This window comes from Myotis yumanensis, unplaced genomic scaffold (assembly GCF_028538775.1).
Source record: "Myotis yumanensis isolate MYYU_CA2020_CCGP unplaced genomic scaffold, mMyoYum1.0.hap1 SCAF_1, whole genome shotgun sequence".
NCBI lineage: Eukaryota > Metazoa > Chordata > Mammalia > Chiroptera > Vespertilionidae > Myotis > Myotis yumanensis.
The window spans coordinates 13,976,354-13,988,881 of record NW_027223752.1 but is presented as its reverse complement, the minus strand read 5'-3'; the positions used below and the strand labels follow the sequence as shown (position 1 = coordinate 13,988,881).

At 60.9% G+C, this 12,528-nt stretch overlaps 1 protein-coding gene across 4 annotated transcripts; it reads right to left on the bottom strand.

Moving 5' to 3' along the window:
• Window positions 1-233: 233 nt before the first annotated feature.
• LOC139010044 (protein delta homolog 1-like) lies at window positions 234-10,222 on the bottom strand. Of its 4 annotated transcripts, none has more exons than XM_070414181.1 (6): window positions 10,207-10,222; window positions 9,159-9,298; window positions 7,912-7,975; window positions 7,307-7,437; window positions 4,407-4,548; window positions 234-2,692 (listed from the first exon to the last, which is right to left on the bottom strand). In XM_070414181.1, exons 2-6 carry the CDS (start codon window positions 9,223-9,225, stop codon window positions 1,948-1,950), a joined length of 1,149 nt encoding a protein of 382 aa, XP_070270282.1. In that variant the 5' UTR covers window positions 9,226-9,298; window positions 10,207-10,222; the 3' UTR covers window positions 234-1,947. The 4 variants fall into 4 exon arrangements, with proteins under 4 accessions (XP_070270282.1, XP_070270281.1, XP_070270276.1 ...); XM_070414180.1 differs by lacking the exon at window positions 10,207-10,222 and adding an exon at window positions 9,962-9,988; XM_070414175.1 differs by lacking the exon at window positions 10,207-10,222 and adding an exon at window positions 9,550-9,623.
• Window positions 10,223-12,528: the final 2,306 nt, after the last annotated feature.

The following is a 12,528-nucleotide window of genomic DNA, read 5'->3' as shown; positions in this document are numbered from 1 at the left end:
GAAGGACTGGGGGGAGGGGTTATCAGAGGTGGATGGGAGGCCGGGAAGCCAGGGGATGAGGGTGAGGGAGGGGAGGGGCAGGAGGGCAGCAACAGGAGCCTGGGGGGTGGGAGGGGCCTTGGCAGTGGTAACAGGGTGTGGGGTTGAGGGAGAACTGTGGGGAGGCAGGAGAGGAAGGGCAGGTTTAAAATGGGGAGGGGTTTGACGGGGAAGGTGATGGGAGTTTGGGGGTGACATCGCCTGTCAGGGACGAGGTGACCAGGGTGGCATCTTGGGGCGAGGATGAGGAGGAACCGGGAGTGGGACGTCAGGTTTTGGGGGAAAATGACAGGCTTGGAACCAGAATTACAAGGGACTTGGTGGTGGTTTAGTGGGTGGGGTGACAAGGTTGATGGTTGAGTGATGACGGTGACGCATGTGGTGATCCGAATGACCGTGATGAAGGCGATGATGACTCGGAGCAAGGTAAACACGTCAGTAATACTCAACAAAGCTCAGAGTACTGATTCCTACCCAAATAACTTAAGAAGCAAAATAGTCCTAGCTGGTACCCAAGGACTGTTTAGCTGCCCAACCCAAAGAGCTGGGAAGCTAGACAGAACTCTGTCCCATCTCCTTCAATTTTTTTTTTCCCAACAAAAATAGATGCTCTTCTTAAAAAAAGTCAAGTTCATGATTCAGAAACTGGCTAGGTCTTTCAGGATCTGAGCGTCACTAACTCGGCAACACAAATGAACTGCACAGCCACGTAGGCCAGGCCTGGTACCACTTCGGCCACAGAACTAGAAAACGCCCCACAAGGGACAGGCTCCACGAACCCCTGCGAACACCTAGGGGAGGGCTGTGTTGCTGCTCAGATTTCGCCAGGGGCACTTGCGGTTCACCTGCACTTACATTTTAAGAAATATGGCTAACCTACAGGGGGAAGGGGCGTAGAGGATTGGAGATTTTGGTGGGTGGGGGTTGCCCGAGAGGCAACTCCAAGGCTACGTATTGTGACTCAAAGCGGCTAATCGTTCCCAAATGGAAAGTGAGCCAGGAGGCTCCCCACTTTGAAAACTGCACTTCGGGGTGATTTCAGGATGCCAAGTGGGCATCAGAATAGACCAAAACACGCGGACCCGGGGATGGGACCTCGTCTCCATCCCATCCTCATGGGGAGGGTCAGGAGCTGTTTTGGCTCATCCCCCGTCGTTCCTAATTCAGAGTTTTAGACAAGAGAGGACCTTGATGGTCACTGTGGTCAAGCCCCTCCCTCAAGAGGGACGAAATGGTGGGCTCGCTAAGGGTGATGCAGCGAGTTAGTGGCAGGGCTGGGACGAGGTCCCGGCCCCCCAGCAGCCAACCCGGGTTTTCTCTCTGCCTGACACATGGCCGCTGCACTCTGCAAAATCCTCAACTCCATCACAAAGATCTAAGGACTGCGATGTTGAACTTGAAGTGAGTGCGAGTCGGATGTGGCGTGTGAGAATTAACGAACGAAAGGGGTCTTAGCCCAGGTCACAGTGGTTGGTCATGCAAGAATACGTTACAAGGACCCTGTGGCCGAGGCCCCTCGGGGAGGGACGTCGACACACCGAGTCCTGGTCCAGTTGCCTTGTTTTTTTTTTGTCTTTTTTTATTTTATGCTAAAAATTTAAAGTTTAGAATGACATGCTACTTATCTTACTCGTTTAAAGATTAAATTCTTATTCTTATTCTTAATCATGCATTGGGAAAGAGGGGGGAGGGTGGCCTTCATCATTGCATTGAGCGCATTGCATTGGTCACACACAGTAGTAGCACAAAGAATAATACAGCGAAGCGTAGCGCGTTCACCAGGTCTGACACGAGAGCTAGCAAATTCGCCCACCGAGGTTAGAACCGACCGCATCTGGTGAGCTCTGCGGGGACCCCGAGGATGGAGGGGGCGGGGTAGTAGAGTGGGGGCTCTGCCTAGATCTCTGCTTAGATCTCCTCGTCGCTAGCCTCCTTGAAGGTGGTCATGTCGATCTTGTCGGGGAAGATGATGTTGACGGCCATGTCTTCCCCGCTGTTGTAGCGCAGAAGCAGCTTCTTCTTCTTGTTCAGCATGCGGTTGTAGCGCAGGTTGGCGATCCAGGCCTCACACTTGTTGAGGAAGACGATGCTCAGGGTGCCCAGCACCACCAGACCGGTCAGCACGCCCAGGATGGTGAAGCAGATGGCCTGGCCCTCGGAGAGGAGCGGGGTGTCCTTTTTGACCTCCCTCATGGCCACCTTTAGGATGTGGTGCTCGGGCTGCCCCACGGGCAGCTCGTGCACCCCGGGGGTCACGCGGTAGGCCAGCCCGGGCCCGTTGGGCACACGGGTGCCCTGCTGGGAGCTCGCCGCGCGCTTCTTGCCGCAGAGGGGACCTGTGAACTGGGGCCGGCACCGACACTCGAACCTCACCTGGGAGTGCTGCAGGCAGGTGCCCCCGTTCAGGCATGGTTCGGAGGCACAGTTGGTCACCGAGCGACTGCAGGTTTTGTCCACGAAGCCGGGGGGGCAGCGGCAGCGGAAGTCGCCCCCAATGTCGGTGCAGGTGCCTTGGTTCTCGCACGGGTTGGAGGTACAGCTGTTGACCACGATCTCGCAAAAATTGCCCGAGAAGCCAGGGGGGCACAGGCAGGAGGCATACGAGGCCTGGCCATCATCGTCCACGCAGGAGCCGCCGTGCTGGCAGGGGGAACTGCAATACAGAAGGGGACAAGGCAGAGGTCCCCTGGGGGGTGGGCTAGGACAGTGGTGCTGCGGGCAAATGCTCAGAACACAGGAGGTGAGTGAGTGAGCCAGCCAGGGGGGCTGGGGAGGCGGCGGGCACTGTGACCCCTGCCTACGAGGGCCTCTGGTGTCTGAGGCAGCCGCACACCGGGTGGGGTGCGCCCCTCACCCCCACCTGGAGCACGCCGACCTCCCGGATGCCCATCTCTCCTACCAGAGGCCTGCCGGCGAGTCCCTGGACTGGTGGGGGAAACTGAGGCTGAGAGAGGCAAAGTTAGCGATAATGCCGGGCTGGAGGGAGCCCCCTCCTCTAGCTTGGTCCTTAGGCCCCTGACGCCGAGCCACACAGGGCGTCCCTGACGGTCTCCCCTGCCCCCCATCACCACCCCATTATTATTTTTACTTCTATTTTCAGCAGAGCGAGCCTGCAGCTCATTGTGCAGAAACCCTTGGGGACTCTCCGAGTGAAAGAAATACGCGGTCTGTCTTTGCGTCCCTGCCGCTGGTTAATAGTGGCTCATTCACCCAAGTGCAGCTTGCAGACCGAAGCTGTTTGCTCCAAGCGGAGCGCACGGAGCATTTAACGTAAGTGCTTCTAAAGGAGCGGGCCCTTTGTCATCTGGTAAATGCCGAAACTCCAGGGAAGAAAGGGGCGGTGGGCGCGAGAAAGCAGCGTCACCCCTCGGAGGAGGGCGGCATAGGAGCGGGGCTCTGAAGGAATTTCAAGGACCCCGGGCTGGATTTTGTTAGAGAGAAAAGCAAAATATTTTAAAGGGCTGGCTCTGAATGTTCCCTCCTCTCCGATAAGCCGGCACGGCGTGCGATGTCGCCCCTGCCCTCGGAGTACTGATCTTTCCATGCCTCACAGGTGCCTGCTTGTGGCACCAGCCAGTCCACGTCCTCCACACCACCCTGCAATGCCAGGGCAGGAGGCGCTGGTGTGGCAGGGCAGCCCCTGGGCCAGGGGCTAGGGGCCCATCTCTCCTAGCCTCCCTTTTAGCCCCCTCCGTGCAGTTATGCACATAAGGGCCAGAGGGGGGCTGTGGGGAACCCTGTTCAGGGAGGCACAGGACAGGCCAGCGGCCATTCTGCCTCGGTGCCCACTGCCCAGGATCCCAGGGCCCCCTCCCCACTCAGGGCAGCTGAGAACTGGACCCCACCCCCTGGCCCTTATGGCTTGTCCTCCCCATCCCGCCCCCGCCCCTCCCTGTGCTGGCCCACAGCCCCCTCCCCCCTCAGCCAGGCAGCCTCCTCCAGAGATACCCCAGCAAACCAACCTGCAGAGCTGCCCAGCCCCTAAAACCACCCCCTGAAGTAGGTGTGTGGGTTTCACAAAAACAGCCTGGGGCCCCGCGGAACTGATCTCTCCCCCACGCCCCTCCACCCAGTCGCCTGTAGAAAATTATGCAGCTCCAAGCTCCCAGCTCCGTCCCAATCTACTGTCATTCACACACGGGACCCGGGGAGGGCAGGGGAATATGAAATCGCCTTCGGGATCATTTGAAGAAATTATGGAAATGACACTTCCTCTGATGGAGGGCGGCCCCCCACGGGGCTGCAGACTCGCTTGTCTTTTGTCAGGCGCCAGGTCTCACTGGCTGAGGCGGAAAGGGGCTTCGGGGGCGAGAAGGGGAATCAGAGGCCGCATCCATCAGAGCCCAGGTAACGGGAGGAATATTTACCCGTTGACCTCGCAGGGCCCGTCCTTCTTCTGGCAGTTCTCTCCCGAGAAGCCAGGGGCACAGGTGCACTGGTAGTGGCCCTTCTGCATGGTGGTGCAGGTGCCGTTGTTAGCGCAGGGGTTCGAGGTGCAAGCCCGCATGTCTGGGGGAGGGGAGAGAACATCAGACCAGGGAGGGGAGGGGGGACAGAGGCAGGAAGACACACCTCCAATTGGTGGAGAGAGGGACCCCAGCTAGGCTGCCCCATGTCTCTGCCTGTGGCCACTGCCAACGGTCACTGAGTGGGGTCCTGAGGAAGAGGTGTAGGGACCCCCCCCCCCAAAAAAATATTCCTGAACAGCTTAGGGAGCTGAAGGAGGGTCCTTGTGTTCGGTCACGGGGACAGAAAGTCACAGCTGCTCCCTGCCACTCCACCCAGATCACCTCTCCCCTTTTCTGGGGAACCAAGTCACCCCTCAGTCCAGCATCATCACCTTCACGACAGACACCTTCCCTCCCCTAAAAGTGGGCTGAGCTCCCCGTGCCTGCCTCCTCCAGGCAGCTTTGCACACCCAGCTCTTCGTGGGGCTTTTTGTGTGTGTGTTTTTTTTTCGGGGGGTGGCTGCCACTTGGGGGACTAGTACAGCCCAACCGTTAGAAACACCAGAGGCCCTTTGTGCCGGCCCATCCCCAGGGGCAGGGGGGAAATGGAGATGTGATTTAGCCCAGCCCTGCCTCCTCCTCCAGGTGGTCTCTGCGCGCAGGTTCTGAACTAAGGGGGCCCAAGATGAAAAGGCTGGCTCTTTTGAAGGCAGCAAGATGAGAACTATCGAGCCCTCTCCCGTCAGCGTGCGTTTCCATGAACACGGGTACGTTCCCACCGCCTTTCGACACCTCCCGTCACGCACACTTCATTATCCCGGCTCAGCGAGCCCAGGACGCGCCGAACAAAGGGGCCCGGGTCAGGGGCTCTCAGACAGTGCAGCCCCCAGACCCCCGCCTGCCCGGGAGGGGCCGTCCTGTGCCCACCTCCCGCCAGCTGCGGAGGTCAACCCCTCCCTCCCCACTCCGTGCCTCACTTTCTCCACTTATAAAAGGAGGGGCTCTCGCTGGTGGGTCTCCGAGGGACCTTTTTTTAGCTTTGATTTTCTACCAAATAGAAAGCCAGAGACACAGCGAGTTAGTTAAGGCAGATGGTGGGGAGGGGTCCACACATGGACAGATTCCCCCTCTGTTACAAAGACCGCTCCCTGGCGGAGGGGAGATGGCAAGCAATCAATAGAGAAAGGCCTGGACGCCATGCTGATGGCCTATCCCGAGCCCACCAGGCGTTCCTGGGAGCCCAGCTGGGAGCGAGGCAACATAAAGAGGATTTATCATTAGGGAGGGAGGGCGCCAGCAAAGCCTGAGATCGTGAGCCTCTCGGCCGGCTCCTTCCTCGTCCTCTGCTCAGGGCTCTGCGGTCACCTGGGAGCCTGAAATATAGGCTGAAGGGCAGTGATGACCCTACCTACTCCTGTCCCCTCAGTGTCAAGCCTCCTGAGCAGAGGCCGAGCCCACCTTTGCCCAAGGAGCAGGCTGCCCGTGGGGGAGGGGAGCCGGGCCTAGGCAGGGGCAGGGGCAGCAGCTGCGCTGCCTGCGACTGACTGACCGTGACAGTGACAGCCTGAAAGACCAGGGGGAAAGGGGGAAAGGGAGAGGGCCCTCCACTAACCAGGAGGCCGCTTCCCCTGGACCCAGCGTCCTAAGCTGAGAGCCTCTGTCAACCCAGGGAGGAGGGGACCTTGGTCTGGAAACCCTGTGGGGAGTCCCGGGCTAAGATACCCAACTGGGTGGGCTCCAGGCTGAATGCCTGACCCCAGATGGTGATGTCTCTGGGATCCTCTGGTCCCCAGTTAGAGCTCCTGCGAGGGCGCGGTGGGAGGGGCAGCAGAGCTGTGGGTCTGCGCATGAGTCAGCTGCTGATAAAACTGCGCCATAGCAGTGGGGGGGGTGAGGGGGAGCTTCAAGGACCCAAGACATGGATGGGGGGTTGCTTGATTTTGAAAACTAGCTGCTCTTCCGTTTCCCTTAAGGGAGGGCATTAGAAAAAGCCCAGGTGAGAATGAATCCTGAGCAAACCCTTTGGCTTCTCTGAGCCTCAGTTTCCCTATTAGCCTCTGCTAACGTTGGGCACCAGGGGACAGAGGCCCTGCCTAGGCTGCTGGAGTTTTCTCGAGGACTTCCGTCTGCCCAGGTCTCCAGGCAGGTTTTGCCAAATGAGAACGGGCTCAGAGGAACATGTGCGGCCTGAAAACGCAGCCAACTCTCCATCGCTCGGGGTAATGGAGGACAAAGATGGCATAAATTAATGAAATCAATAGATAACACCAATCCATCCTTTAACCTCTTCTCAACCTTGCCCAGGCCCCCCTCCACCTTAGTTCTTCTGTCCCAGCCCCTAGCCCCCAGCCCTGACCCCGGGCCTGGCCTCAGCCCCTGCTGCCCACCCCTCAGCGCCGGTCCCCGCCCCTCCCCTGTTGTTTGTTTGGTTGCTTTCGGCCACTCTTCATAACAGTCTCCAGGGCGGACCTGTTGGAGTTTTCTTGCTGCGTCACACACACCCCCGTCCTTCCTACTCCCCAAGCTTCAGTGACCGGGGCAGGCCTGCGGTCCCCACCCGCTCAGCTCTGTGTGGTGTGCGCTTACTTTGGGATTGTTTACTCCACAGACAGCCCCCCGACACCCCACCCCGGGGCATCCTCTGGGTGCAGGGTGCAGACAGAGCAAAATCATGTCCCCTACCTGTGAGGAGGCTCCTGCCACCATCCATGGGGAAGTGTGTTCACAGGGCATTACCACACAGAGCATCGGGTGCATTAGAATAAGGTGGGAGGGGGAGGACAGGGGTGAGGGTGGGGGAGGGCAGGGGGAGTGCCCACCTATGTCGCAGTAGTGCCCGTCCCAGCCTTCGTTGCAAGTGCACTGCCAGGGTTCGTCGCAGAATCCGTGAACACAGCCAGGAAAGGGCATGCACTCGTTACACTGGGGTCCCTGCCAGCCAGGGTGGCACCTGCAGGGGGCGGGGAGAGTACATCTGAGGATGGGCAGGGGTGACATGGGAGCAGGGCTGCTTTCTGTGTACCAGGGCCTTAGGGGTCTTTGCACAGTGCCAGGCCAGTGGGCCCCAGGAAGCAAACACCAGTCACCTGAATGGAAAAGCTTCAGCAGACGGGCCGTCTGAGGAGCAGAGAGGGGCCCTGGGAGGCCAGAGCGTGCTGCGTGCTGCGTTTTGCTGCAGTGGCCCGCAGAGGTGTCATCATCGGGAGCTGTGGCTGTGCCCCACCCCCTGCCGTCACCCCCCCCCCCCCCTCCAGGTTTCTGCGTCATCGCACACCCGTTTCCTGCGGGGGTGATGGTGACGAAGCTGTTTTTTTTGCAGCCCAGTGGCCAAGCCCCTTACCCCCTTTTTTCTGCCTGACACCATGACTCCCCAGGATTCTGCCCCAGCCCCCCACAAGATGCCTCGGGGGGAGCACTCCATTACCTGCAAACATTGTCCTCGGTGCAGAATCCATAGTGGCGGTTGCAGGGCGGGAAGCATTCAGCTCCTGAGGCACAAGAAAGGTTACACCATTCATCTCACCAGGCCCCAAAGGCCACCGCGAGGGAGCACACACCCTCTGTGGTCCTACGGGCCTGGCACCCAGTAGGTACTTCCCATCAACCCACTCAGGAAAAGCTCTCTACCCTGTTCCTGCTTAAGGAGTGACCACCGAACGCTGCTTTATTCTCACCAGCAGGTCAGACACCTCATTTCCCTCCAAACAAAGTGTGAGACCTCAAGCTCTAAAACTGGGGAAGGGGGAGGTGGGTGGACAGGTTTTGACCCCTGGGCACTCAGGCAGACCCTCAGTTTTGCCAAGTGGGCTGAAGGGGGAGCAGATTTTGAGGAATTCATCTCCAGGGAAAGCCAGACAGGGTCACCTGGCAGCGCACAGGTAAGGCATCTGGATATTTGTGAAGGTTCATCCCAGTGAAGCCAGGAACCCAAGTCAGGGTCCCCCCCAATTTCCCCTGCCCCACACTCGTCATCGAAAAAAAAACTGCGCCACAGCTTGCAGAGCTTGACTGCAATCAATCCTGACCCTATTTAAAGATTCTGACGTCTTCATAGGCGCCTACTGTGTGCATTTACGTCAACCCGCACACCAGCTCTCCAGACAGCCCCCTCCCCCGTGCCCACGGGTGCAGTGGGGCGGGGGCACTGCGGGAGGGGCCACTCTCGCTGTCAGAGGCAGATGGCCGCTGCAGGCAGAAGTGTCGCAGCCCCTCACCTAGAGAAACCACGCAGCAGGGCCCAGGCTGGGCTCCTGGTTGGGAATTTGGGGCTGTGATGGCAAAGTCACCCCCGCTCCCCCCACAGACCTGTACCCCGATGCACGCACAAAGACCCCCAAAGTTGCACCCCAGAGCCTTTTCACAGGTCTCCCAGCATCACCTCGTTTCTCCTACCTCTTGTCTCAGCGCACCGACACCCCTCCGAGCACCACTTTTGTGAGGCGGGAAGGGGCTGGGGTCCCACACCTCCCCCTCCCCCCGGGACCCCCAGGGCCGGGCTTGGCGTGCAAGGGGAGCGGAAAGGGCGAGGCAGGTACCGCGCGGGGGCTTAGGGTTAGGCGGGACGGGCGGGAATTCGGGCGCATGGGACGGGGCGTGCAGGGCACTGGGCGGCCGGGGGGCGTCGCAGGCTTCCCCAGAGGGGGCGCGAGCCGAGCCGCCGGGGGCACTCACCATGGGCATGGTGGCCGAAGGCCAGCAGGAGCAGCAGGACGCGCTGGAGGGCTGCGGTCGCGGTCATCGCGGGGCGGCCGGGGTCGCGGTCCCGGGAGAGGCGCGGGCGCGGGTCCGGGTCCGGGCGCCGCACTGGGCTTCTGGTTGCGGATGCGAAAGGGGGCGCGGGAGCGCTGTGAGGGGAAAGCCAGGGCTGCACCCGGCTCCGCGTTGCGCTCTCCAATGCCGCCGCCGCCGAGCTGCCGCCGCTGCCGCGCGCACCGCCCTTTTCGTACCGTCGCCCCCCCCCCACCCCCTCGCGGCCCCCGCCCCCCGCCCCCGCCTCTGCGCGCACGGGGCCGGCGCCGGCCAGTCCCGGTGACCCCCCGCCCCTCCCGGGGCCGCCCCCCACCTCTGCCGCGTCCCGGAAACCCGCTCGCGCACGAGGCGCACTCTTGGCTAGACGGGCACAGGTACCCCGCGCGCGTGGAGCACACGTTCCCCACACAGGACGGCGCAGAGGCGCGCACCGCCGGGCCGCTGGGCACAAGTCCGAGGAGCGGCCGGGGTCCCGGGGTCGGGCCGCAGCCCCCAGGACGGCGCTTGGACGCGCTCCGAATACAGACACACGCACCCCGTCACCAAAACACTGACATCGCCAAGGTCCCGAGCACGCAGGCCAGGGTGCGCACGGCCAGAAAAACACACGCACACGCTACAGATGAACTACGCACCTAGAAAAACCCTCGTGACGAGCCCTCAGACCCCTGACCACAAAGACGCGGGGAAACGCAGACACCCACTGCAACCCAGACACAGCCTACCTCACCCTCACGCCGCGACACAAGTGCCCGTTATGGAAACAGCGGGGAGGGCCACATGCCCAGTCATGGGCACGCAGAGGCCCGCGCACATACGGTTATGAAACCCTGGGCCCGGCCGTCCACACGGAGGGCACGTTCCGAGGCACGTGCACACCTGAACATGCGAGCCCCTTGTAAACATGCTGACGCCGAGCACATGTTCAGTCCATTAGCTGCACCCCCCCCCCCCCCCCTCACACACACACCTGCATACACAGTCAGGGCCTCGGTCGGGGCCTTAGTCGTGACGAAGCAGATTTCACACACTTGCACAGCCACACATTCGATATTCACCAACACACAACACCCAGGCCCCAGAACTTACCATCCACTGGCTCTTGGTTACACACTCACCTAAACACACTTACACAGTCACCCAGCGCACACGCTCACACCAATCTTTGCTCCCAGTGACGTGAGTGGGCAAGCTCACACGGTTGCTCTTCTCCCACGCACAGATGCACATCAGGCACCCAGCACACGTTCCAGGCCCCCGGAAGCAGGGCGGGGGGGGGGGGGGGGGGACGACTCCGGAGAGGGCCTTTAGGGGCTTGGGCTGGGGGTTTGGGACCCCGCCACAGACCTTCCTTCCCGAAAGAGCTCCTGGGGAAAGCCGGTCTGGGCCTTCAGCCTGACCCTCTGGCGGGCAGCCTCCCGCTCCAGGTCGGGGATGTGGGAGGTTCAGGGCAGTTTCCGAGCTGCCCTGGGGGCGGGAGGAAGGGGATTGGAGGTGTGTAGGAGGTCAGGATCTTCAGGGGTCCTTTGTGTACCCTGCATTTGCATAGGTTCATTTACATACGGATCCAGGTGCGGTGCTCACTCAGGTCACACCCTCCCTGCGTCTTGGCCTCCCCGTTCCCACATTGTTAATGGGGGGGGGGGGGATCTCTGTCACTTTGAACCTTGGGGTGGGGTCTTGGCCTTCCAGCCATCTCCCCAGGACCTGGAAGGTTTGAGGACACACTTGCTCACCTGAGGATCCACGGGGTGGGGAGTCAGGTCCAGGTGAGCCCCCAGGCACCGGGATCCTAAGGCCCTATGTCTGAACTGGGGTGGAGACTCTGGCTATTTCTTGGCGGGCTTTCCAGAAGCTGGAGGGAAGCCCCCACCCGCTTGGAGAAGGTGCCCCTTCCCTGGTGTTCTCTGCTGAAGACCCAGAAAGCAGGGGGGGCACTGGGGTACCCACTACATGCCCCTGCCTTTCTGTTATTCCCAACTCCCATGGCCCCTTCTCAAGGAAGAAGCTGAGTCCAGAGATGGAAAGTGTTTGCCCAAGGCCCCTGGCTCAGTGAGAGTGGCCGGAGGCCCAGGCCTCGAGGCCCACCTGTCCACTGCACAGAGATGGCTGTAGCTTCCCCACTGCCCCCTCCCTCCCCCGACCTCTCTTCCCTCCGGGGACCCTGACCTCAGCCTCCAAAATTATCCTACCCAGTTCAGCAGGCAGCTCCAGAAGGCTGGGTCTCAGCCAGAAGCTAAGGAGGGGCGAGGGACCTCAGGCTCCGCAGCCCTGGGCGAGCGCCACCCCCCCTTTCAGATCTAGTCATGAGGTGTGGTGTGGGCTGCACCAAGCACCAAGGGGGGCTCCAGGGGCCATCAGTGCACCCCCACCAGGACCCCTTCTTTCTCACCGCGGCCCTCCCCAGTTTTGGAAAGGGAAGGAGGCCTGGGCAGTGGTGTCCAAACGCCACAGGCTCGGCTGGAAAGGGCATTTCCTTGGCTGGCTGGCTGACACCCGCTTGCTAACCCCAGCTCCATCCCCTGACTGCTGAGCGCCCTGGACAAGTCACTGCCCCTCAGAGCCCAGTTTCCTTGTCTAGAAACAGGGGTGCCACCGTTGTCCCCAAAGGGAACGGGGGTTCTCGGGAGTAGAAAACCACTGTACTTACAAGGCCTGGCCCCTTCCTGCCCTTCTTCCAACAGCTGCCACCGGCCTCCGCCCAGGCGGCTGCAGGGAGCTGGAGGAGGGGCGGGGGCTTTCGGAGGGCCTCTCCCCGAGCCCCCTGCAGGGCTGCCGCGGGAAGGGGGCCTCCGCCCCGCGGGACCTGGGAGCCTGCAGCTTTCTGTGGCTTTGCTCTGGTGTCAATAAAGCGTTTGTAAATTCAGGAGACCAGAGGTTTCTTTTCAGCGAGCAGACAAGAGAAAGGGTAGCTCAGCGGCGGTGGGGAGGAGAGGTTCGTGATTGTCACTGGCTTCAAGTCTGCACAGAAAGCATGAAAATGCCAATGGGGTCCCTTGGGGAGAAGTCGGCACCGTCTGCTGTTTGCAAGCAGACCCTGGGGGCTGGGGAGTGCAGGGCTGGAGGAGTCAGGACAGACAGATGCTGCTCTATCTGTGCCCTCCCCACTCCCTTCCCCTCCCCTCCCCTCTCTTCCCCTCCCCTCCCCTCCTTTCCTCTCTGCTCCAAAGTACAAACCTCTGGGACCCCAGAAGGAGCAGGTAGCCCCCACCCGCCACACCGCATAGCTTGGCAGGTGGTCTACACAGGTAGCCGGGACTAACCCTGCCAAGGGTGGGGCCGGATTGGACCC

Coding starts and splice junctions, on each gene's coding strand:
- LOC139010044 (XM_070414181.1), bottom strand. CDS start 9,225: ATGACCGCGACCGCAGCCCTCCAGCGCGTCCTGCTGCTCCTGCTGGCC. Junction 7,976..9,158: donor CTTCGGCCACCATGCCCATG/GTGAGTGCCCCC, acceptor CTTGTGCCTCAG/GAGCTGAATGCTTCCCGCCC. Junction 4,549..7,306: donor CGGGCACTACTGCGACATAG/GTGGGCACTCCC, acceptor CCCCTCCCCCAG/ACATGCGGGCTTGCACCTCG.